The 13,704-nt window shown below is 36.3% G+C and overlaps 1 protein-coding gene across 1 annotated transcript in view; it reads left to right on the top strand.

Moving 5' to 3' along the window:
* The window catches only part of LOC120637261, a 116,968-nt gene extending 106,166 nt beyond the window's left edge, over positions 1–10,802 (top strand). The window contains exons 4-7 of the mRNA XM_039909003.1: positions 6,219–6,341; positions 8,260–8,397; positions 9,714–9,828; positions 10,740–10,802. Coding sequence (XP_039764937.1) covers positions 6,219–6,341; positions 8,260–8,397; positions 9,714–9,828; positions 10,740–10,746 — 383 coding nt within the window. The 3' untranslated portion in view covers positions 10,747–10,802. The remainder of the gene's footprint in view (positions 1–6,218; positions 6,342–8,259; positions 8,398–9,713; positions 9,829–10,739) is intronic.
* Positions 10,803–13,704: the final 2,902 nt, after the last annotated feature.

Raw genomic sequence — 13,704 nt, 5'->3', positions numbered from 1 at the left:
TTCCATCGATTGATGCATAGCATAGTATAAAAACTTTTCTAGCATATATAAAATTTTGAACAACTTCATTTTGTGTGAAGTCGTGACTGAATGACTGACTACTAAGCCACCGATGTGAATGTATGCAAGCTCATCAGCAACGCGATTAACGACTTCAGTGAGTTCCAACACTACCGTGGCTACTAGTATAAGATACAGGCGAATCTATGGATGACGGAGTAGGGTCCAAATGGAACAATAAAAGGTTTTATAATTCAAACTAATTATACATTATCCCATAAGGTTTTCGTGAATAGATTATAGGCAGTGGGCTGTTATAACACTGTAACAACTTATCAAGTGGAGATTTTGCCCAAAATTACCACGCTGGAAAAATGGGTTAGTGATAGTTGCAAAGAGGACGTCGCTGCCCTCTCTCTGTGTTTGTTACCATGCACATAATTTGAATTATACGCAACCAAACAGTCAACGAAAGTCGTTTATTTTCGCCTTTACGAAATAAGTATTAAGTATGGCGTTGGCCGTGTTGGGTCGATCGCTCGGAACTATCTGAGAACCCCGTCGACGCTGGCCCACACCGGTTTTCTACCCCGCTTCTCGCGTCGTCCCTCTAGCGGTCCATATAAACTAGGCTAAACTAACACTGTTATATTCCCTTAATCGTCTCGTACGAACCCTACAGGTAGAGGAGGGGTGATGACATCTGTATTTTGATCTGCCATCACCACTCAGCATGAGATAGATGGAGAATGAGATCCTTATTAAAATCCGTTCAAAGATTTTTATTTAAATATTTTGATTGATATCGAATAAGATAAGAAGTAATTTCCGAGATAAAATAAAAATCACGTAGCCAAACTGACCCTTATTGAAGTCGGTAAAAAATTAGGTGGTCGGATGTGGGTCAAAGAAGGTAAATCCTTTGTAAGTATAAACCAATGGAAAATGGATTGACCCAAAAAAAGGACCTTGCAATTATAAAAATATTGTGTTACCTTGCAATGGTGTACTCCTTTTAACATAGTCGAGTTGTAAATTGGCACTTAACGCTTTGAAGTCTTTTCCAAAAGAACTAATAAACGTTTGATCGCGAACATAGGGCGCAGGGAGGAGGTCGGGAGGGACTCAAGATTCCTCCGCAGAGAACCGGTCGACCCTCTTTTCCCCTTAATTATCCCAATGTTTATTTATTTCGACAAAATGCTCGAAAACAATGCCTGCTAGTCTAAGAGCTGGCGAACAATGTATGCAAATCCTCTGTCACAATTATACAAGACATAATCTATCGATAGTAGAATAGTACTGAAAGTAATTGATAATAATAATTGATAAAACAAAAAAAAGTTGATTTTTTCATTCGCTATTCTCTAGAACAACAAGTTAGTTTTCTTGTGCTACGACTATTAGGAGCCAAATAAGAACGTCTATTAGATCTCTATAATAAGTAAAGGAAAAGCTAAACTCCCTATATACTTACTTTTACAGCTCGATAGCGGATTAATGTAGTAGACATTACGGTCCGGGCCTATCTAATATATTATTATACATATTACTTGAATCTGTCCCATCTATCTATGTCTACTTTCCATAATCATTTATGATATAATATTACATCCTCTGACATAATGACTGAATACAAACTTAAGTTATTTTGCGATAGCAGTTTTGATGGCTTTAACGTTTTTAATTCAGATCGTGCCTTCTCCCATACGCTAGACATTGCAATATAAACTTTTTTATATATTTTGCCTTTTAAACGTCAATTTTAAAAATATCCATTTGTTAAAAAATAATAATATTTTGTGAAGAAATATGTCCCAATAAACCTCGTACTCAAGAAATAGTTAAACAGCTCTCAGCCTATAACACAGTTCACCCTTATCTCATCTTATAAATGAAAACGAGTGTTTGTATATATTAGGACCCCGAGCACCCTTTGTCATGAAAATACTATTGGATAGGTAATTATTAAGAACAACTATATTGTGATATAATTACAAGCTTTTACCCACTGTCGTCGGATATCAAAATATTAAAGAAAGTAGAGACACAATAACATAAAAAAAACATATTGTTCATTTTCTGCCAGTCTTATCTTTGGTAAATTGGACAGGTTTATTATTACTATTTATTGTGCTTGTATCTTAAAAAGTAAAAATAACAAAAAATCAGAGAGGATATAATATTTTAACGTAGTAACAAAAGAAAATATATATATATATATATATATATATAAGAAAATATGTACATTATTATTTTACACATAAAATAAAGCAAATCAGTAATATACAAAATTAAATCACTCATCTAGACTAATAAAATTGTAACTAACTAAAATTATAAACTAACTAAAATATAACTAAAATTATAAAAGGAGGAAACTCTATAATCGATATTGAAGCCAAAGCTGTAATTTTTGCCTGTATGTCTGTCTGTATCATGGCTCCGCATAGCGCTGAAACTACTGGATGATTCTAATGAAACTTTGCACGATTTAAGTTCGTAATACGAGGTAGGACATTGGATACGTTTTATCCAGAAATTCAGTTCAGTTCCTTTGAGAGAGGGGATGAAAATGTCTGACGATTGTACACCATAACTCCGTCAAATGTTTACGTATTTAAATTATCCTTTTTGTAATCGATAGGTTATACTATAAGTTTAGCTTTGTCCAAATTTCGTATAGATTTGATGAATACGATTGGGGATAGAGGACAGAACTCCTCAGCGGACAGCAGCACTTCAGACTTAACGATACTGAATACATAAAGAGTCGTCATATATATGAGGAGAGCTAGGACTTAATGCAAAGCATAATAAATATTTGTGTGATGAACATGAATGTTTTTCAGTGTCTGGGTGTTTATCTATATATTATAAGTATTTTGGTATATTATTCATAAAAACTTTTCATCAGTTGTCTTAGTATCCATAACATAAGCTACGCTTACTTTGGGACTAGATGGCGATGTTGTGTATTGTCGTAGTATATTTATTTATTTATTAAAAAAAAAAAAAACGACTCCAACAATAGGATGGATACGCTTGGTTATTTCCACACAAGCCGTGTCACCGCTGCACAAAAACTGTCCGTAAACATATTTTCTTGTTTGTTTCGAAGTACGTCGCCCAGGTATGGAAGCCCTGCTATACGGTATTTGTACACCCTATCGGTCCGCCCGTACTGTTATAAAATTCATACAATTTTCTACTTTATTAGCCAGTAAATTTCCCGTTCCGTCTGTAATGACCTTAACTCTATGGTTAATGTATAAAATTTCAATGATAATAAGCTAAGAAGGACAAACAGAGACGCGAGCGATCCTATAGGGATAATAAAAAATAATAACCAAAAAGTAATAAAAGAGCCCATCCCCGATACGAATCCGCCGATAAAACATAAATAAACGTTCAATTATCCCTTCAATATGATTCCTTTATAATGTAACGTTAGATCATAAAACCACTGAGCCGATACAAAGGGCTGGCACTTAAATTCAATTTAATATCCTTCGGAACCGGTGTTGTTAATCGCACGGACTGTAGAGATGAGGTAGACGGAGTACGTGAACTTACGCGTTGATTAAAGTGAAGCAAATTGTATGCCCAGATACGACGTGCTACCTTTCTTGTTTCAGAAGCCAACTACTTCAAGGCATTTTCTAACCCCCTTATAAATAAACTTGGTGTAGCGGTAGAGTAGTTACGCAATTTAAAACGTAATATTCTTAAGTTACGCTACGTTTATAAATAATGTGGTTGATTTATTTTAAGCTTATATAGGCCTATCACAGGCATTATGAAGCGTTCATACATACATATTGTATGGTGATAATTACATAACTTAACTCAAAAGTAAAGCTAGGGTAAAGGTCTAATATAGTCGTAATAAATAAAGCAATTTCATCATCATCACATCACATCATCTGTGAATGTGTTTACTTTGTATGTGTTTGTGCAAACAAGTATTCAAACAAACAAATATCATGTCAACAAATGGATGTCCACTGCTGGACATTAAGAAATTTGTCGGGAGTTCCAAATGTCCACGGTCTTGTATTACCTTATATACTCACCGTTAGAGGCAATTTAGGTAGTATAAATTCCCTGAACTCCACTTCCAGAAATCGAATACGAAACTAATAACACAACATAACACACACTGCTGCTATATTTAAAAGGTCTGCCTTATGAAATAAAAGTGCCGGAATGTCAAGTAAACTAGCAGAACGATTGACTTCACATTCTTGTTTTATGTGATATCTATCTTTTTTTAATCTGTGGATTTGTGTCGGACGAATTTGCAAGGATTTAAATAAAAATGAATTTTGTGTTTGTTCATTTTTTAATTAAAAACAGCTCACTGTGGGCGTGGGGGTCGTTGGACTTGGAATAATTAATATCTACTGAAAATGTTACTTTTTAATAATGTCGTACGGGTTTTTCCGTTGTATAGGAGAGATTAAGAGCTTCTCCTGCTTTAATGCGTTTCAATACACAACTGCTACAAGTGCTTTCTATTCTGCTGACAATTCGTTTAAGAATTTTTTGACATAAAATCCAATACCTTAATTTCTTAAGCAGAACTAGTTTTTAACGAAATAACGAACCGAGGTTTCTGTAGTTAAAACATGCCAATGAGGCAGTCCAGCACATTTTCATCTGTCTTAAATAAAAAAAACTATACAAACATTGGAGTATTAAAAAAAATATCGGGTTGCACTCCGGGAGTGCCGATAGAAGTTAAAACTTATTTTGGCGAATACGACATTGCAGACCCACCCTACTCCTGGTGGTACGATCAATATTTTTATTATTTGTATTATTTTTATTTATTTATTAAACTCTTTATTTGTACACCACTAAACAGTTAGGAAAATAAAGGACGAATAGAGAGAAACACAAAAACTGGAGTAGAATACAAAAGGCGGCCTTATCGCTTAAAAGCGATCTCTGCCAGGCAACCTTAGGATTAGGACAACAAGAGCGAGAACAAATTGGTGGTGTAAAATTATTATAAACCTACATTCAAATAACTACATACGAATACATAAACCAAATATACACAAATAAAAACATAAAATAAAATATATATATATATAAAATAAATATAAAAATATTATAAAATAATGAATTATAAAAATATTAAACAATAATAATATAATAAAATATTGTATAAATATTATATCCTAATTTGTTTGGTGCATTATTATAATTTCATTTCGTCTTTAGTCATAATTGAACTATGGCTTAAACTATTTTAATTTAATTTTAGTAAAATAAGTAACATTACCATATTGTCAAAAAACCCCAATCTTTTTCTTTGCTTTTCAAATTCATTGGTAAAAATACACTCATACATAACTGCGTAACCATGTTTTCTCTCCGGGGGCACTCGTTTAAAACGCTTGCTAGAGTCATTAATTGAGGGGTGGGAGTAAAAATTTATATTTAGACAAAATCTGCCGACGTGTGATGACGTAACGAGAATCTCCCGCCGCCATGTTGGCCATTCGCGAAACAATGGCCGCTCACTAACGATCCATCAAACGGTTTTGATGATCCAACAACGGCCGTCGATCATTCCGGATGTTTTAAGAGAGGCTCGGATAAAAGTTATATTCAAAAAGTGTAAAAATAAAGTTCCAACTTTTCTAATCATAGAGTTATTTTTTAAATATTCGCAAAGACAAAACTCAAATGTAAAATTAACGTTTATCAACGATTTTCTACGCAAAGTTATTTCTATAGCTATTATCATTGATCACAGAATTAAGAACTTACAGATTCAGCCATTATTGCATGCAGTGCATTGTGTCCACAAACAGAGAAGACGCCCCGAGCACGTCTCACTTCACATCCGCGGAATGTTTCTAGCTCACAAATTTTCCTTATATTCCTCAATAACTTTTCCTATTTTTACCGTAAACGTTTAGAACATTAGAGGTAAAACAATTACTATCAACTGCTAATTGAATGAAGTACCTAGGCCTGTTCGAAAATATTGCTAAGGTGGAGTGGTTTTTGATTTTTGATTTCATTTCATTTCAAATTTCATTTCATTTCATTTCATTTCGTAATGGCAAAGTAAAATGCAACTTATACATTTTATTTAAAAGCTCAAATTCTTCCACACTTCATGCAAAACTTATAAGTAAGGTATTCAGGAGGTTCATTAGTTAAGCTAATAGTTTTGATATGTTACTGTTTGTTTTCAGAACATGGATGCAAGGAGTTCCGGTGTAAGCAGCGTGAGTTCTGCGTGAGCGCAGACCTGACCTGCGATGGCGTCGACCACTGTGCCGACGGATCTGACGAAGACACCGCCGCGCTCTGCCCCGGTGAGTTCATGTTCCCCTGGTACATGAAAATCCGCTAACCTTGGAGGCTGAGGATGCCGAGTAGTTTTGCCACGTGGTTTTACACTCAAGATGGGAAGCCAGAATTCGTGTGTGAAGAATTTAAATACTTAATTTCGATTCTCGTCCCTACGGCAGAAGTAGGTACACTCAAACATTTTTTTTACTCATTCGGCATTATATTTGCGCGCTTCTTATGCCGACACGGCACACGGCATGACGCTCTCTCATGCCGTTACGTCACAGAATTTACGTCAAACATTCTAATACAATTATTCAAATCTTTGCCAAAAAATCACTTGGCTTAACAGTGAAGGAACCAGGCGAACGCATTTACATTGTAAGACACTTCCATTGCTACTAGTTTATATAAAACGCAAGCTATTTTATAACACGGGTCAACATGAAATTTGACTTTGATTGCAAAGCATTAAATTTCGGTAGTTTAGGTCGTAATAAGACGGAAAAAAAATATATGGCATGAAAAACTTTGCTTTTGTGCTTAGAAGACTGTTATAATTGACCACTTGGCTTAACAGTGAAGGAATACATCGTCAGGAGACCTGCATGCCTGTGACTTCTACTACATGCTACTACATAATGTTCTGAACGGTGAAGGTTGTGAAGTCTACCAATCCGCACTCGGCTACCGTAACTATGGCCTATACTCTCCTCATTCTGAGAGGAGGTGCCCGTGCAATTGGTTATTATGATGACGATGAATCTGTCTTATCCCGAACGTGCCTAACAGCGAACTGAGGAGTCTAGAATCTGTCCAGTACAAAATAACGAAACCGTTAAAATCTTTACAAACAATTTACCTATTGTTACGAGTGCCGACTTCCACCAATAATAAACCACATAAAGAAGATGCTTATTTGATTATGAAAATTTAAGCTTAATCTGCTATACTCCGCAAACAGCAGCAGAATCTGTATGGTGTAATTTATAATTTCTTCTATCCGTATACTCCACACCAAACAGATCCTTGGCAATGTACCCTCCACGCACACTTCGCTCCGAAACCGGAGCATCCGCAGGAGACGTTGACTTTACAATGAATGATGGTTAACAATTGTTAATTTTAACTAGCTTAACAATTGGTAATTGTTAACAATTGTTGATTCTGCTGCTGTTCGCGGAGTATAGCTTAATTTTCATAATATATTATAGATTTCCGTAAAGTAACGCCTGCTTCTACCAATGCTTATTTGATGTAAATTCTAATATTAGATAATTATTTGTTGAGTTTGGATATACCTTATTTACTTTTTTGTCATCAATTAACATTAAACAAATATTCATTAATATAGAAGTCACTTACTGAACAGTGGAACCAGCCCGCTACGCCATATTTGCGTCACGTGACATGCGAATGATTTTTAAGTTATTAATTATAAATAGCAGTGATTTCCAAGGAGTATTGCTTCCAGAATTATTAAATAAATCATACTGATTTATTTCATATAATATCACATTTTAGTTTAATCATTCTTCGTTAAAAGTTGTGACGTCAATATAAATTTGGTTTATATATTAAACAATAAAATAGTAAATATTATACACCATTATAATTCTAATCTAAATATTGAATGTTTTGCCAAATAGATTATTCCCTCCTTAGTTTGTTTAAAAGCATCCCGTAAACTAATATGTTAAAATATGATTGGCGTGTTTTTATGGTCAACATTGTAAACAGCACCTTGGCGGTATAAAAGTAGGAGGATCGAATTGTCAAGGGGTCTTTGTTATATCAAGAGTTGCGAGAACGAAACTCTGTTTGAATACAGAACAATTGTAATAAGTTACAAATGAGTAGTATTGAAGTCCATCCCGAAGTCCGTAACACTAATGAGCGAGGGATGTTGAGCAAGTTCTGACGAGACGTTCTGATTTCCAGAGAGCGGAGGCGGCGGTGGCAGCAGTACGTGGATAGCGATAGTGGTGGGCGCAGCGGCTCTGCTGGCGTTAGTGGTGCTGCTGTTGTTGTGCTGCTATTGCCGCGGCCGAGCGCCCACCAGGCGAACGCATTTACATTGTAAGACACTTCCATTGCTACTAGTTTATATAAAACGCAAGCTATTTTATAACACGGGTCAACATGAGATTTGACTTTGATTGCAAAGCATTAAAGGTCGTAATAAGACGGAAAAATAAATATATGGCATGAAAAACTTTGCTTTTGTGCTTAGAAGACTGTTATAATTGACCACATATAAAACTTTCTTGTTTTGTTTTGACATTTTAAGTTATTCTGGGCTTGTAAATAACACCTGATGGTTGTTTATCACTCGGGTGCCATCTAGCGGCACAGTGTAAACGTTAATAGCCCACTCTCACCGCGCGGTCTTTTTAAAAATATTAAAATCAATTAAAATTTATGAAAAAATTGAAAAATGAGTATTATTATTATAACTATCACAAAAGCAAACTTTATACCGAAAAAAGGTATTTTCTTCGTTTTTGTGCATAACTAACTGGAAAATAATAGTATAAACTTTAGGACAAAGAACGAAAATTTTTTTGTAGAGTCGTGTAATCCTGTTATAATTTTCAGTATTACATGTATGATAAAAAAGCTTTGGCTCGCAAAAAGCAATGAATGGCTCTAACTTCATAGCTAAATATTCTCTCTCTCACAGAAGAGAGTAAGAATACATAGTCCGACTGTTTAACTTTGTTGTAGTAACAGATTTAAGTAAGATAACGGTGTCAATTCTTGTATACAAATCTCTAGGCTAAACCAAATTGACAAGTCTAAAAGCACTGCCCTATTTAGAATGTTTGACATAGAAAGACAGCAATAATTTGAGACTTGTTAATTTCTTTTAGTTCAGTTGTATGTGCTACGACGTTCCGCTTCGGCGTCCCTTCCGGGGAGTACCGAGTTCGAAACCCGGCATTTGTATCGAACTTCTGAAGTTATTTCGTTTTTAATTTAAGCAATTAAATGTCACATGCTTTAACGATCAAGGAAGAGATCGTGAGGCAGCCAGAATTAACTTGAAAACAAAATGACATTTATTACATTTGACCTACTACTTTTGACTGATTTAACTTTAATATTCAACTATTGTTTCCTAAAATATTCTTTGCATGATGCTTAGATTTTGCAAGCCAGGCATGGCAACACAATGTTAACTTTTTTTATATTAATATGTAACAGCTTTTAATTAAACGTGTATTTTGCAAATAAAGATATTCTATTATATTCCTGAGAGTCCCTAATATTTTTTTTCTCTGCGGCCTTAACCTTGTCCAGAGTTGCCCTGTAGACGGGGTTTTGGGTTGATGATGACGATGTACGTACTACAGAATTGGCTCTGCAAATATATGCCGTGTTTTGTGTTGCAGTGCAACAAATGGCGAGCAGCAACGGCGCAGGCGGCGGCGGCAAGGGAGCTGGCCCCGCTGCCTCGCCCGCCACAAGGCTGCCGGGAAACTGGGCGCACCCTGCGGGCCCGCGCGGGTAAGTGTTCCACACATTCTTTCATATCCTAAGCCATTTATGCCATAATCATTACCTTTCTTTATAAAGTACTTATTAACGGATATACATATGGTCCATAATGTGAACCATCGCCTATAGACAGACCGACACATCACAGGGCACAAAAAACACATCCTACAGTGCCGCTCTGTGTCCTTAGGTGAAATTGTTATTACTCCTGATAAGAAATGATGGCCTACTCATTCTTGATTTTAAGTTTCTTATATTATATGTGAAGCGGTGATGGCCTAGGGGTTAGGACTTCGGCCTCTCATTCAGGGGGCCGAGTTCGAATCCCAGCCCGCACTACTAACTTTCTAAGTTCTGTGCATTTTACGCAATTGAACTATCACTCGCTTCAACGATGAAGGGAAACATCGTGATGAAACCTTCATGCCTGAGAGTTCTCTATGATATTCTCAAAAGCGTGTTGAGTCGAACAAACCGCACTTCTCATGGAGACCCGTGCCCTACAGTGGGCCGGTAATGGGTTGTTATGAAGATGATGATCATGAATTTAAGTTGTGGGGAAAACAGAAGCCTGATGGCATTCCAAATCTTTACGGTGCGTTTTTATAGAATTAAGTAGAAGTTACCAAAAACTTTGGGCAGAATTTCCGTATTCACATTCCTGCAGTATGAAATACATCTGAATATCTACTCCATGCGAAGACCTTTACCTAACTGAAAAAGTTTATCAATACCTCGGGTGAAAAGTGGCTCAGATTATTATTCTTCGCATAGACCTCTGCCTGTGAGAGTCCAGTCTGGAATGGTTAAGATGGAATAACTCAGACAAAAGGATCGATGGAAAATTGACAATCGACAAACCATTAAATTTTGACACTTATTTTTTTTTGTTTTATTATTTTCTTTTTGTTTTATTTTAGTTCCTGATCAGACTACAACTGCTGGCTCGCACCACCCAAGAATAGTGTTTTTATTATTTTAAGCACAATTATTAAGTTCAATTCATTTTATACTATATTTTTTTTTAAATTTTAATAAATGTTTTTATTTTTAATAGTTCATTTTTTTCCGCTATGTCAATATACTTATGATACATTAAAAAGATCTAGGGATTACACACTATTTATTTTACACTCCTTTTCCTCTCTTTATTAGAGTTTTCTCGATCGTTTCAACCAAATTCCAGTCTTCTTGCCTTCCATTTAAGTTTAGGCGTTTCCATGTTCGTTTTTAAAAAAATAGGTTCTATAATAATTATAATTATTGTGTTTCATTAATTTTTTTTTGTTTTTTAGGGATATCAGTAAAGCTAGTTTTTTACACACGCGTTTAATTTTTACCAGCCGCTTTTCCTATATATTTATTATAGGTGTCCCGAATTTCATCAAGATCGGCTTAACGGTTGAGCCGAACATAGGTAACAAACAAATGAACAAACAGACAAACTTTCTCATTTATACTTTCAGTATTGATGTATTATTTGTAAATTACCAAAGTAGGCGTCTGAAATAATCGTTGTTGCGTATTTTTACAGTTATTTTGTAAAGTGGGTGATAATGATTGAACTTTTTATAACTATTATAACTTGATGTTATACTATAGTGCCAGATATTTTATTAAAAGGACCAGCATTTTGCGATTTATTTAAATACGAAAGTGCGTTGTCCAAGGCCGTGGGTTCGATTCCCATAACTGGAAAAATATTTGTGTGATAAACATAAATGTTTTTCAGTGCTGGGTACATTATAAGTATTTATGTATATTATTCATTGAAATATTCATCAGTCATCTTAGTACCCATAACACAAGCTATGCTTACTTTGGGGCTAACTGGCGATGTGTGTATGTCACTGAACTCCTCCTAAACGGTTGGACCGATTTGAATTATTTTTTTGGTATACGTTTGGGTGGCACCCTGGACGGTTTAGATTCACGAATCAGCCCGACTGATGGCGCTGGGGTCCGCTAGTTTATTTATATATTTACTTATTATAATAACAAGTTTTTTACCTAGTAACGCCGTCCGCTGCCCGCAGGTACAGGGCGGCGCGCCCGGGCCGCCTGCGGGCGCGGGCGCAGCACTGAGCGGCGCCCCGCACAAGGACGAGTGGTTCGTCTGAGGCGGCCCGGTCGGGCCCGCAGGGCGGGGGCGCCGTACCGGCCCCCTACCGCTCCCACCACGAGCCGGCGGCTCACCTCCTCGCTCACCTCACTTGCAATGTTAACAAGCATCCCGTTACTTCTTAGTGTCAAGTTTGTTTTATTTTTTTTAGTTGCTTACGGACCTAGAAGATGTCCCAGTGGATAATTTGCCGATAAACTGGGTATTATTTCGCAGGGCATGCAAGGTTTAAAAAAGTGCCGGTATCCATCAACCTGAGACGTAGGCGTCAAGTCCTATAATGTTCCTGTAATACACCGGCAACCATGCCCTTCAGGCCGGAGTACAGCCATGCTGCTTGGCAGAAGTACTTCTCCGGACGAGCTCAAAAAGCTCTAATTCTAATAGAAGTAATAAAAACACTAAACAATATTTTTTTGTAAACATACTTTACACTATAAGTAATGGGTATATTGTTAACATTGTAAGACAGATGAGAACAAATGGAGAAGGTACACGTGCTATGTCATCTCATCGTCTCACGGAAAATACTATGGCGGGTAACCACATGTTTGCGGACCTGAGCTGCCTTCTAAAGTTTCAGTGATACGCTCACTGGTGATCAACTACATTTGCGCATTCTACACGTTCTGCTCTACTACATAATGCTCAGAATGAATGTAAACAAAACTAGCACTGTTAATACACATTTGTACACTTTTGTGAGGTTAGGTGTGAACTGAAGAAGTTAAATTCAATAGTTGAACATAGCATGCTACAGAAGCACGCTCAGATTCAAAATAAGTCTACCCACATCAACTTATCTTTAAATATAAGTCGATACACACTCACGATTGGAGAGGTAGCAAATGCGTCAATGTAGTGGAAACTCAGCTGCGCCGGCAGATGACACCAGCGGAGCAGTTCAGAAACGTAGAAGGCTCACAAACGAGGCATAAGAGTTACGTTAGTCTTGATATTCAAGTAAGATTCGCAACAGCTCTTATGCGACGTTTGTTTACTCGAAAACGGGCAAAAAGATAGTTAAATCTGTCACTGTATTGGAAAATTGTGATGCTTTGCATTCATTTTCATTGGCTAAATAGCTCATGCCAGTGTCAGCCAATGAAAAAGAATGGGATTTCTCAAAATTGATGATAGAGTAATAGGGCCGGGTTATTCGCTGTGTCGTTCGAAACGTAACCCACGTAACCACCCAGTAAACTCACTTTTGATGAAACTTTATGTCAATAATAGATCGGAAGTGCGTGCTATGCGTGGTCACGATTCGAACGACATAGCGACTAACGTGAGCCTGTTTAGTGCAGTTTAAATTAAAAACTAAAATCAGCCTGCAATTGCCTGCATTCATTTATATTTCATTCGTGAAAAACATAATAGTATATCATCGGTGCTAATTGTGTAGTACTACAAAAAAGCTAAATTAAACTTGCAGACCTAAAAATGGGATAATCCTTTTTACAATAATTACCTATTCTTGTGGCAAAGGATAGCGTTATTTTTGTACCTGTTAATTCAATTCACAATTGCTAGCTATGTAAAACAAAATTACAAATTGACAAAATTTGTTGGAATATAAATGTATACAGGCAGCGTTTTTACATGAGTAAATAAGTTGGTTACACTTCTCGTATTTTGCGACGATGTGATGATTGTATTCATGGACGTATCACCGCCACCGGCTCTTTGACTAACACTTCACTGCCATTACCGCTCCAACATACTCGTATTATAACACGTCTCCGACCTTACGACTGATGTAT

The sequence above is a fragment of the Pararge aegeria genome, chromosome 3 (assembly GCF_905163445.1).
Source record: "Pararge aegeria chromosome 3, ilParAegt1.1, whole genome shotgun sequence".
Taxonomy (NCBI): Eukaryota; Metazoa; Arthropoda; class Insecta; order Lepidoptera; family Nymphalidae; genus Pararge; species Pararge aegeria.
Note: the sequence above shows the minus strand (reverse complement) of the source record. Positions and strands in the feature narration are given on the sequence as shown.